General features: G+C 45.7%; 1 protein-coding gene across 6 annotated transcripts in view; it reads left to right on the top strand.

The window, feature by feature from the left end:
- Positions 1-12,503, top strand: part of FRMD4B (FERM domain containing 4B) — a 237,002-nt gene that overhangs the window by 197,237 nt on the left and 27,262 nt on the right. For all 6 annotated transcript variants that reach the window (XM_035106673.2, XM_035106670.2, XM_035106669.2 and 3 more), the window contains 2 exons: positions 5,274-5,350; positions 8,027-8,165. In XM_035106673.2, the coding sequence (XP_034962564.2) occupies positions 5,274-5,350; positions 8,027-8,165 (216 nt within the window). The remainder of the gene's footprint in view (positions 1-5,273; positions 5,351-8,026; positions 8,166-12,503) is intronic.

The following is a 12,503-nucleotide window of genomic DNA, read 5'->3' as shown; positions in this document are numbered from 1 at the left end:
AAAGCACAGTTTGGGCAAAGGCACAGTTTGGATCCAGTAGGATTTCTGAAGATGAAAGGCTTGCAGAATGAGTGGTGCTTGGTTCTTCTATGAACACGTGTGAAGGATTCGGCCTTATTTATGGCATGAGATAAGTGCATTTAAAATAAATTTTTAAAATTGTAATCTTTGATGTTTTTGAAATGTACGGATGCAGAGTGCTGTGGACTACAGTATTGTTGTATACGTGAAGAATTAAATGTCTCAATGAGTAGGCATGGACTGCAGATTTATTTGGTGCATACATAAAGTGCGCTCTTCATAGAAATGAAGCCTGTGGATGTTTATACTAAAGGTCAGTTTTGCTGTGTTGGAAGGAATTTCTTTGCAAAAAAAAGTGTGCATAGGATTGTAGCCTAAGGACTTGGCATTCAGTGGGTCCTATGCACACTAACAATGCGATTTCTATGCATGTTTATTCAGATGTTGGACTTACTCCCAGATAAGTGTGTATAGATTGCAGATATTCTTGGCAGTAAAACATATTGAATACTGGCACTTACTCTCAAGCAAACAATAATAGGAGCAGAATGAAAAGTTGCAGTCGTACTGTCACAGAATTGTAGAGTTGGAGGGTACCCCAAAAATCATCTAGTCCAGGGGTGGCCAACTTCCAAGAGACAGCGATCTACTCACAGAGTTAAAAACTGGCAGTGATCTACCCCCCTTTTTGGGGTTCAGGTCAAAGTTGTTGAGCTTTTTTTTAAAAGAAGGAAAGCCCTGTTTTGGGGGGTTCACGTAAAAGTTGTTGAGCTTCTTTAGGGAAGAAAGCGACGTTGAGCTTTTTTTAAAGGAAGGAAAGCCCTGTTTTTTGTGGTTCAGGTAATTTTAGGGGTGCAGGACAAAGATGTTGAGCTTTTTTTAGGACAGCCAAATTTTTTTAGCTTCTTTGGCGGGAGCCACTGATCTACCGGTGATCTACCACAGACGTCCAGTGATCTACCAGTAGATCACGATCTACCTGTTGGACATGCCTGATCTAGTCCAATGCAGGAATCCTGTGTGCAGCCATCCCTGGGTGGGCTCATACAACTAACCTTCTGGTAAACAGCCAAGCACAGCCTTTGTGCCAGAGGTGCCCAAGCACAGACACTGCAGTGTATGTGTTGATGAACAACAGCATTCATAAAACAAAAGCAAATAATTGGGAGCAGAGGTTTGGTGGAACCTGGAAGCGTGCGGTTCCAGATGCATTGTCTTTCATTTCAGTTTGCCCAATGTGTAGAGATGTTCTTTTCTTAGTTTAATATCAACCCTTTAGCACCGTCTCAGCTGCTCCATCAGCATCAGCAAACAAAGGGCTTCATTGACCACACCTGTCCAAACTCATTGCCTCCAGATTGACCTTTGGTGGGCAGGACAGCTATGAAAACTTTTTAACTTTGTTTTACACTAGTGCTCCTTGAGGAGAATTTTAGGAAGCTGTGCCACTTCCTTCAGCAAGGCCGCCAAAGCAACTAAGAGGGCAGCTATAACCTGGTAGAGCATGAGACTCTTAATCTCAGGATTGTGGGCAAAAGATTCCTGCGTTACAGGGAGTTGGACGAGATGACTCATGTGGACCCTTCCAACTCTACAATTCTATGATTCCAAGAGAGAACTGGCTGATAAATTAGAAAAAGGTGTATTTGCGTTGGCCGGGTATGGCATTATTCATGGACCATTGACATTATTCAATATGGAATACTGGTTGGGCCCATAGCTCAGTGGCAGATCACAAACTTCTCATAGAAAAGGTTGCAGGTTCAGCCCCAGCAACTCCAGCTAAGGCTCTGAGAACTCTGTCAGAAATCATGGAGACCTGCCGCAAGTCGTTGTAGACCAAGGATGGGGAACCCATGGTCCTCCTGATGTTGCTGGAACTACAGCTCTCATCAGGTGGTCATGGGTGGTGGGAGTTGTAGTCCCACAATATCTGGAGAGCAACAGGTTCCCTACTCCTGGTGTAGATGATACTGAGTTAGATGGGCCAATGGTCTGACTCAGTATAATATAGCTTCCTGTGTCCTATGACCATTGCTGGAAAGGCCAAGGCTCAGTGGCAGAGCACCTCTGGAATCAGTGGTTCAATCTTGGGCATCTTGGTAGGGCTGAGACCATGCCCCCCCCGACTGAAATCCTGGGCAGCTTCTGGCTTGCAATGTAGACAGTGCTGAGTTAGTTGGACAATTGGCCGGACTTGCTATAAGGCAGCTTCCTGTGTTCCTAATAATTCGCTAATCTTTTGACTGTGGTAAGAGATGCATTTTTGGAAGATCATTGGGGGGGGGGACTCCTGCCCGCTTCCTTGCCATGCTCCAGCCTCTTCCTTGCCATGTCCTGTCCACATGTTCACTCCAGTTTCCTCTTTCTCCACCCTCTGCAAGCCCTACTCCTTCCCCTTTTGTTCCCTATTCTTCCATCAGTTTCTTCCTGTTCCCATGGAAAGCCGGCACATGGAGCTGCTTTCAAGAGCTGCGCAATACCTCTTGCGTTGTCTGAGGCTTCACGAAGAGGCCCCCAAGGCATCGCCACTGCTGCCAGCACCGGGTGCCAAGCTAATTCAAATCATAGCGTCAGCAGCACTGCTTTCAGGGCCTCTATTGGCAATATGAGTAAGGATAAAGTTCACATGCCCCTTTTGGGTGTGTGTGCGGGAGGGATGTTAAATTCTCCCCAAGGTTACTCTTCACTGTCCCTTTGCAGTGAAATCGCTACTAGTCACTATATCCCAGAGAATACTGTTTGTTTGTTTGTTTGTTTGTTTGTTCCAGGTTCCATAGTTGCCTTTGACTGGACTTTACTGTTCAGGGGTCCTTTACCTTGATACAGTTAGAAATCTCACTGATTAGCATCTGTTCGAAATTTGAGGGGAGGTGAGATTGCTTTGCTTTCTAGTATCAGCTCATTTGGTTAGAGCATGGTGCTGATAACACCAAGGTCACAAGTTCGATCCCACTATGGAACAGCTGCATACTCCTGCATTGCAGAGGGTTGGGCTAGATGATCCTAAGTGTACCTTCCAACTCTACAATTCTATGGTTTATCTCTTACACTATAATATGCATGCATCAAGCCTACTGGGCTAAACTGAAGCATGAGCAGAGGCTCTTCAAAGGAAGCTGCTTAAGAGACCTATGCAGCCTGATACAGTTCATGCTTGGACACAAACAAGCCTCTGGATTCCAGGTTGTTGTTGTTTGTTGTGTGTGTGAGTGAGTGGGTGGGTGGGTGGGTGGGTGAGGATGAGTGGGTAGACTGCTGTTGTCCTCATTTCCTACTTGTGGGCTTTCTAGAGATAGTGGATTGGCCACTGTGGGAGACAAGACGTTGGACTAGATAGGCTTTTGGTCTTACCCAGCAGGGCTCTCTGTGTGTTCTTAAGTTTAACTGAGTTCAGTGTGGCTTATTTAGCTGTGCCTGCATGTAGCCACAGCTGGCTTTGCAGCACAATCCGGCGCATGCTTGTTCAGAAGCAAGTCCCACTGTGCCCAGTAGGACTTACTCCCAAGCAAGTGTGCACAGGAAGGCAATAAAAGTCTTTACTGAGCACAAACCATAGAAATGTTATCTGCGTAGCCCATGGGCGCCTAATGTTTCCCATTGATAGCTCCCATTTCATAGAGTATGCAGCCCACATACTGTGTCATTGTGGTGTGCTTGGTGAATCTGCATGTTGCAACACTTAGTACTTTTGTCTACATGCTCCTCCACTTCTATGCATCTGGGAATGGTCCAAGTAAGGCATTAGGTGTCTCCAAACATGTTTAATTTTACCACACTACTTGAGTTAAACCATGGCTGGACAGATCATAATTTTGCTCTGTTATTTACAAACAGTGCAAGCGAAACTTAAGTGCCTTCCTTAATTTCTTCCCCCTTACCCCCATACCTCTTTTTTTATTTTTCGTGCCAACAAAGTTGTCTGTGAGAATTGCATACTGCAGATAGATTGCACTTTCATTTCCAACTGAGGCTCTGTTAGGGTGAGCTCACCAATCCCTCTTTAGCTCATCGATCTATAATGGATATATATATATATATATATATATATATATATATATATATATATATATATATATATATATAAAACTAGACAGGTGCACAACACTCACTGCCCCAAGGCAAACGAGACTATTGTATAATCTCTATGATTCCTTGTTTCCACTACACAGAGGGGGCGAAATGTTGCGCACAGAAAGAGAATTGTTCTGTACATGCATTGAATTTTTCTTTCTGAGCCTGCAGAAGACAGTTTTTGTGTGCATGTCCTATATCGTTTGGTGGTTTCTCTCCTTCCTCTGCTCCCCTCTGCCCCTCTTGTTTTCTGCGTCAGTGCAGCATCACTGATTGCTTAATGCATGTTCTTACAAGTACTGCTTGTGCACTGCCTGTGTAGAGCCTGTGGGCTTCCTATAGGCATTTGATTGGGCACTGGGAGAACAGGACACTGGACTGGGTAGCCCACTGGCCTGATCCAGCAAGGTTCATCTTACACCTTTTATGAACCCACCTCAAGGCAAACTCCTTGGATGTTGCTGGATAGTGGTGCACCGGCCACATCCCCAGTCTGTCTCTTTGGTCCAGCATGTTTTCCTTAAAAGGACTTCATCTGCACCTTGGGGGAGAGCAATCACATCACTCTATCTCTTGGATGCCGTCCATGAAATGAAGTTTTAAAAAATGAGCCTGTGCAGGACATGGAATCTTGTGGTTTCAGACCTCTGACACCAGGGGTTTTAAACTGATGGATTCACTCCCCACTCCTACTGACCTAATGTGCCTCTCCAAAGCATAGCAGGCCTCTTTGGACTTTGGTTTACCCATAGGGAGGTGATATGTGGTGGTCAGAGGGGGAGAAGGGGGAATTACTTTTTGTTGTTTATATTAAGTCTGCTTTGGCTCAAAATGAAGAATGCCTTTAGTTACCCTCCCCAAGACAGCAATGTTTGTTAAGACATAAATCCCGGAATTGGTTGTTGGTTGGAGGATGAACAGAGGATGGCAGAAGTAAGTAAGAGAAGCCACTACCTGAAGTTAAAACACACTTGCAAAATGCAGTTGGCTATGTACTGTTTATCATGACATGGTCCTTTTAATCTTACAAATGCATAGTGAATTGTTGTTTTGCACAATTAATCCTTTGCTGTAATTTGGGTTTCTTTGAAATTAAAGTTCTGTGGAATATAATTCTTAATAATGTGGCTGGCTCTTAAATAATTGTCTGTCTTGTTTTGTTTCTCTCACTCTTCCAGTTATTCCAATGGAAACAGCTGGAGAATCTCTATTTCCGTGAGAAGAAATTTGCTGTTGAGGTTCACGATCCCCGTAGGTAAGCGGTGTGTTTGTGTGCCATATCCAAAACATTCGTTTGTCGTGCAGCTGAACCCCTGGGACCTAAATCCATTGCACTGAACACCACAAGTTAATGTTTCACCGCATATATGGCTAAGCTTGAGTTGCTTGTGCCATCCACAGTATTTATCTCTTTGGCGGCACAAAGCGAACAAATCGCAACCCTTCTTTTCCCTTTTAACACAAGTGGGTTTCGGTCACCTCATGAAAAGTTGCTGCGTGCACCAGTTTTATAGGACAAATAAAACAAATTCTGGCACACGCTGTAAAAACCTGCTGGGAAATCGCTACAGGCCTGAATCCACTGGAAATGTCTGCTGCAAATCTTCTATGTAAATAAATGAGAGGTGTTTAGTATGTGGTTGCAGTTGTGCCTAAATAGCTTGGGCACCATATTTCTAAGACGCCACACTTGCTTGCTTGTATCTAAAATTAACCTAAGAGTACAGTACGAAATACATGCTTTAATTGTGACTGTTGTTGTTGCTTTTTTTAAAAAAAAATATCATTGTTTATTCCACAAAAATTCATATGCACTGCAGAAGTTAAAATATTCCAAGTCTACAGAGTCACACCATAAAAACCACAGGGAGCAGGAGGTGAATGTGTCAGGGAAGCTTAAGAGTGCACTCCTATGCATGGCTAAACCAAAGTAAGTTGCTTTGAGTTTAGCAAGCTCAAAGGGAAGGATGTGTAGAACCCTCGTGTGTCAATGCAACAGCAATGTAGGATAAAACATTACATCAGATATACCTCATCAGATCTTATTATGTCCACAGGAGGATGCATTTATTTAGTAAGGTCTTTCTAGAGCAGGGATAGGGAACCTGTGGCCCTCCCAGGTGTTTTTGGATGACACTTCTTGTCATCCTTGACCACTGGCCATGCTAGCTGGAGCTGATGGGAGCCAGCATCCCACAGCTGACCCGGTGTGCTTTATGGAGACCTGGTGGAAGTGGTGGGTGGACCAGATCAGTCTCAGCTGGGCTTGCTTGGGTACTTGGAGCAAGCACTAGTTTGCAGGGAGGGGTGGAGGAGAAGGGAGAGTTGCAGTCATTCATAAAAATTCTGCCTTTCTGCAGAGGCAGGACAGTCATGTTGTTGGCGCACTGCCTATGTAGACTGATGACAAAGATCTGGTTAAAAAAACATCTGTGCATGCTCTGAAGGAGGAGGAGGAGGAAGAGAGGGGTCAGACTGCTTCATGTACATCTCTCTCGGGAGTGGTTTTGCATTTGTGACTCAGTTCTCTGACAAAGAGGAAAGTAAAAAAGCCTGGGTGTAACAGAAACCTCTTTCTTACTGAGGTGGCAAATCTGAGTCTGGAGCATACTACTTCAGATTGCAGATCATAATGTGTGTGTGTGTGTGTGTGTGTGTGTGTGTGTGTGTGTGTGTGTGTGTGTCATGATCAAATACTTCTCCATGCATAAACTCCAGGTGGTGGTGCTAGCTATAGGCTTCCCCCTCCTTAGTGTTACCCTTGTTGAGATCACTAGGGAGGATGGGGGCAAAACATGAATTAGTCGGCTCTAAAAGGTAAAGGTACCCCTGACTGTTAGGTCCAGTTGCGGACAACTCTGGGGTTGTGCGCTCATCTCGCTTTACTGGCCGAGGGAGCCGGTGTACAGCTTCCAGATCATGTGGCCAGCATGACTAAGCCACTTCTGGTGAAATCAGAGCAGCGCACAGAAACAGTGGTGTAGGAAGGGGGATGGAGGGGACCCCAGGTGCCACTCTGGGAGGGGCGACAAGGTGGCCCCTGCCTCCCCCCAGCTGTAGAGTGGCCGAGGGCGCAGCATCTGTACAGGCTGCCACTCGCGCGTGCCATCTGCATGGGATGCCGCTTGCACCGGCAGCCTGTACGGTCGCCGCACATGCACAGTCCGTCACACTGCGCACACTGTACAGGATGCTGCTCGCACGGCAGCCCTACGGTCGCCATGCAAGTGGCAGCCCGTAGGGAATGCACACGTGTGGGGTGCCGCACATGCGCACACCGTACAGGATGCCGCTCGCACGGCAGCCTGTATGGTCACCGTGCATTCGGCAGCCCATACGGAGTGTGCACATGCGGGATGCCGCACATGCGCAGTCCATACGGGCTGCACCGCCCCGGGTGCCAGAGAGGGTTCGTCCGCCACTGCAGGGAAACACCGGTTACCTTCCTGCTGGAGCGGTACCTATTTATCTAATTGCACTTTGACATGCTTTCGAACTGCTAAGTGGGCAGGAGCTGGGACCGAGCAACGGGAGCTAACCCCTCGCAGGGATTTGAACAATTGACTTTCTGATCAGCAATCCCAGGAGGTTCAGTGGTTTAGAACACAGCGCCACCCGCGTCCCTTAATGGCTCTACCTGCCATTAACTCCTGCTCCACCTACTTTTGGCTTTCCTGCCTTCCACCCTACCATTCCCAAATGGGCAGCAGCAACCCCTGGCTTAGCCCAGGCAATGGGTTTACTAGCTTTTGAGAACTTGGTCAGATAACACCAAAACGGAAAACAGGATTTCTCATTATTTGTGGGGAGGGTTTCATCCTCTCCAGAACAGAGTTGTTGTGTCACTTCACCAAACTTCTATTTCTTCATTTTTTAAGAAGCAGCAAAAAAGCTTTATGTGGCCTTTTTTTTATTAAAAAAATGTTTTTAGAATTTCGGTGTCACGGAGGACTTTTGGACAGAGCGGCCTCGTAGTGCAAACCTGGTATGCGAACACGTCTCTGATCAAATCCATCTGGGTTATGGCAATCAGTCAACATCAGTTTTACTTGGACAGGAAACAAAGCAAAGTAAGTTACCCGTCGATAAAGGAATATTTAGTTGCTGAAAATGCATAGTTTGTCTTTTGCATCAAAAAAATACCTCAAGAGAGATTAGATCTGCCTTGCAAATGAGGCCACAACACTATTTTCTTAACCACCTGCTTGCACATATACCTATATTAGTCATCTGTGTGAACACATCAGACAAAAAAAAAGTCAACTGTCTTCTCATTTGCAAATACTCCCATCTCATGTCCCGATGGTGAGATAGGGCACCTGGTTGGTCTGTGTAAGAAGCCGGTTGCTGGACTAGATCTTTGGTCTGATCCAGCAAGCCTCTTGGGATCATAGTAAACTGCCTTACACAGAGTCAGACCAATGGTCCATCTAGCTCAGTATTGTCTACACTGATTGGCAGTGGCTCTCTAGATTTGCAGACAAGAGTTCTCTCCCAGCCTCACGTGGAGATGTTGGGGATTGAACCTGGGACCTTCTGCATTCAGGACAGATGCTCTGCCACTGAGCCATGGCCTTTCCCTTAAGAACTCTTATTCTGTTCTTATATTCTCTGTGCCTAGAGGGTGTTGTTTTTTACTGCCTGTTTTTCCTTTTGATCGTTTTGAGCCTCTAATAGATAGTCAAGTTGGCTTTAGTGATCAGTGCCCAGGACATAAGTTAAATAGTGAGACAGCATGCATGTAGCTCTTGGAGTGGAGCAAAACTCCACTGAGCTTGGAGAGCAGCGACTGAGGAAGGAGCAGAAGGGCTGCTGCCTCTTGGATTTGGGTGACTGTCCAGGCTTGTGTGGGTGTTTGTTTCTGGCTGTGACCTTGTTTGTTTCTGGCTGTGACCTTTCACCTAGAAGTGTGAGTCAGGAAGTTCAGGTGATTAGCTGTGGGCGGAGCTAGTCAGAGCTTGGAGAGCAGCGACTGAGGAAGGAGCAGAAGGTGAGCTGAGCTTGGGAGACACTCTGTAGGTTTTGTGGTTTTGTCTTTTGGGGCTGTGTGTGAGTAAGTTTGTGTGCTTATTTGTTTTCTTACTTGTTTGTGTGCTTGTGCTGGTTTTCTAGGGCTGCTGCCTCTTGGATTTGGGTGACTGTCCAGGCTTGTGTGGGTGTTTGTTTCTGGCTGTGACCTTGTTTGTTTCTGGCTGTGACCTTTCACCTAGAAGTGTGAGTCAGGAAGTTCAGGTGATTAGCTGTGGGCGGAGCTAGTCAGAGCTTGGAGTGCAGTTTGACCCATCTTTTTGACCTAGGGCGGCAAGTCTCATACGTTTGTTAGGGGGGACCTAGGCCTCTTCCTCTTTCCCCCTTGACCTCAAGGTTTTCAAGATGGAGGTGGAGGGAACAACCATTGTCACCTGCAATTCCTGTGCAATGTTTGTTTTCTTGCCAAAGGATGTGGGTAGCTACACCTGCAACAATTGCAAGTTGGTTGCCCTACTAGAAAACAAGGTTGCCCTTCTGGAAGAGAAGGTGCAGCAGCTTCAGGGGCGTGTATCTACGCTCCAGAGAATTAAAGAGCTGGAGCTTTTCTTGGATGCAGCAGAGCACACTGTCTGCACCAAGGAGGAGACAGGGGATCTCCCTGAGGAGGAGGTCAGTTCCCCAACACAGCAGCCAGATGTATGGAGGAACGTGACTCATAGAAGTAGAAGGCCCAGGGATCGCTCTGAGTGCTTAGAATTACACAACCGTTTTGAAGTGCTCATGGAAGACGAGGAACAGACTCCACCTGAGGATCTCTCCCTCATCACAGTTGATGAGGAATATGAAGACGAGCAACCAAGTCAGTCCTCTGGAAATATGCAGGTAACCTTGGAAGGGACAGCACATAGAAGAATCCCAACCAAGCCTATGAAGAGGCGTGTAGTGGTGATTGGGGATTCCCTACTGAGGGGTACAGAAGCAGTGATCTGTGGGCCTGACAAGATGTCTCGAGAGGTGTGCTGTCTACCTGGGGCCAAGATCAAAGATGTAACAGAACGGCTGCAAGGAATCATAAAACCCACCGACAAATACCCCTTCCTTTTGGTGCATGTGGGAACCAATGACACTGCAAGCCATAGCTTACAGAAGATCAAAAATGATTATGAGGCTCTGGGCAGGAAGTTGAAGCAATTAGATGCACAAATTGTCATCTCTTCTGTCCTCCCAGTTGAACGACATGGCCCAGGGAGAGAGGGAAAAATAGGGGAAGTGAACAACTGGCTTCGCAAATGGTGCAAACAGGAACGGTTTGGATTCCTAGATCACGGTCTGCAGTTTCTTGAAGATGGACTTCTGGCAAGTGATGGACTGCACCTCACAAAAGTTGGGAGGAATGTTTTTGCCACAAAACTCAAAAACCTCATCAGGAGGGCTTTAAACTGACTTATGTGGGGGAGGGAGACAGTGGTCCTGAAGGTAGGAGTCTATCAAATGCTGAAGATGATCATCCAAATGTCAAGGACCAAATGGAGCAAGCAGCATGCAGACCTAGTGGTGGGACGAAAATATCCTTAAATAAGAGACATGGGGGAATGATCAACGGTCTTCAATGTCTGTATACTAATGCACAGAGCATGGGAAATAAACAAGATGAACTTGAGCTCTTGGTACAGCAAACTAAATATGACATAATAGGCATCACTGAAACCTGGTGGGATGAGTCTCATGACTGGAATGTAGTAATAGAGGGATACAATCTATTTAAGAGAAATAGACCAAACAGGAAAGGAGGAGGAGTAGCTTTATATGTTAGGGATATGTATACCTGTGAAGAGATCCAGGATTTAAAACTTCAAAGCCAAATTGAGAGTATCTGGGTCAAAATTAAGGGAGAGAAAAACAACAGTGATCTCATTGTGGGAGTTTACTATAGATCCCCAAGCCAAACTGAGGACACAGATGATGCCTTCCTGGAACAGATGGCCAAGCATTCCAAAGGAAGTGAGATAGTAGTAATGGGGGATTTCAACTATCCTGATATTTGTTGGATGTCAAACTCAGCCAAGAGCATAAGGTCGAACAGATTCCTCACTGGCCTTGCAGACAACTTCATTGTCCAGAAAGTGGGAGAAGCAACAAGAGGATCAGCCATTTTAGATCTGGTCCTAACCAATAGTGATGACTTGGTTAGTGGGGTAGAAGTGGCAGGATCATTAGGTGGGAGTGACCATGCTCTTCTGGAGTTTATTATCCAGCGGAAAGGAGCAACCAAGCATACTAAGGTCCAAATTCTAGACTTTAAGAAAGCCGACTTCAGAAAACTTAGGGAAACGCTGGGTGAAATCCCATGGACAGTAATACTAAAAGGGAAGGGAGTTCATGATGGTTGGGAGTTTGTTAAAAGGGAGATATTAAAAGCACAACTTCAGGCAATACCAATGAGACGGAAACATGGAAGGTGCCTAAAGAAGCCAGGCTGGCTATCTAAAGAACTTTTGACTGAGTTAAGATTTAAAAGGGATATGTACAAAAAATGGAAAAGGGGGGAAATCTCCAGAGAGGAATTCAAACATATAGCCAGCACGTGTAGAGACAAAGTCAGAAAAGCTAAAGCACAGAATGAACTCAGGCTCGCCAGAGAGGTTAAAAGCAACAAAAAGGGCTTTTATGGGTATGTCCGTAGCAAAAGGAAAAACAAGGAAACAGTGGGGTCACTCAGAGGAGAAGATGGTGAAATGCAAACAGGGGACAGAGAAAGGGCAGAACTCCTCAATGCCTTCTTTGCCTCAGTCTTCTCCAAGAAAGAAAACAACGCCCGACCTGAAGAATATGGAGCAGATGATTCAGCAGGGGAAACACAGCCCAGAATAAGTAAGGAGGTAGTACAAGAATACTTGGCTAGTTTAGATGTATTCAAGTCTCCAGGGCCAGATGAACTACATCCAAGAGTATTAAAAGAACTGGCAGAGGTGATTTCAGAACCACTGGCAATAATCTTTGAAAATTCCTGGAGAACAGGCGAAGTTCCAGCAGACTGGAGGAGGGCAAATGTTGTCCCTATTTTCAAAAAGGGGAAAAGAGAGGACCCAAACAATTACCGCCCAGTCAGCCTGACATCAATACCAGGAAAGATTCTAGAGCAGATCATTAAGCAAACAGTCTGTGAGCACCTAGAAAGAAACTCTGTGATCACTAAAAGTCAGCATGGGTTCCTGAAAAATAAGTCATGTCAGACTAATCTGATCTCATTTTTTGACAGAATTACAAGCCTGGTAGATGAAGGGAACGCTGTGGATGTAGCCTATCTTGATTTCAGCAAGGCCTTTGACAAGGTGCCCCATGATATTCTTGTAAAGAAGCTGGTAAAATGTGGGCTAGACAATGCTACCATTCAGTGGATTTGTAGCTGGATTACTGACCGAACCCAAAGGGTGCTC

Source organism: Zootoca vivipara, chromosome 2, assembly GCF_963506605.1.
Source record: "Zootoca vivipara chromosome 2, rZooViv1.1, whole genome shotgun sequence".
NCBI lineage: Eukaryota > Metazoa > Chordata > Lepidosauria > Squamata > Lacertidae > Zootoca > Zootoca vivipara.
Note: the sequence above shows the minus strand (reverse complement) of the source record. Positions and strands in the feature narration are given on the sequence as shown.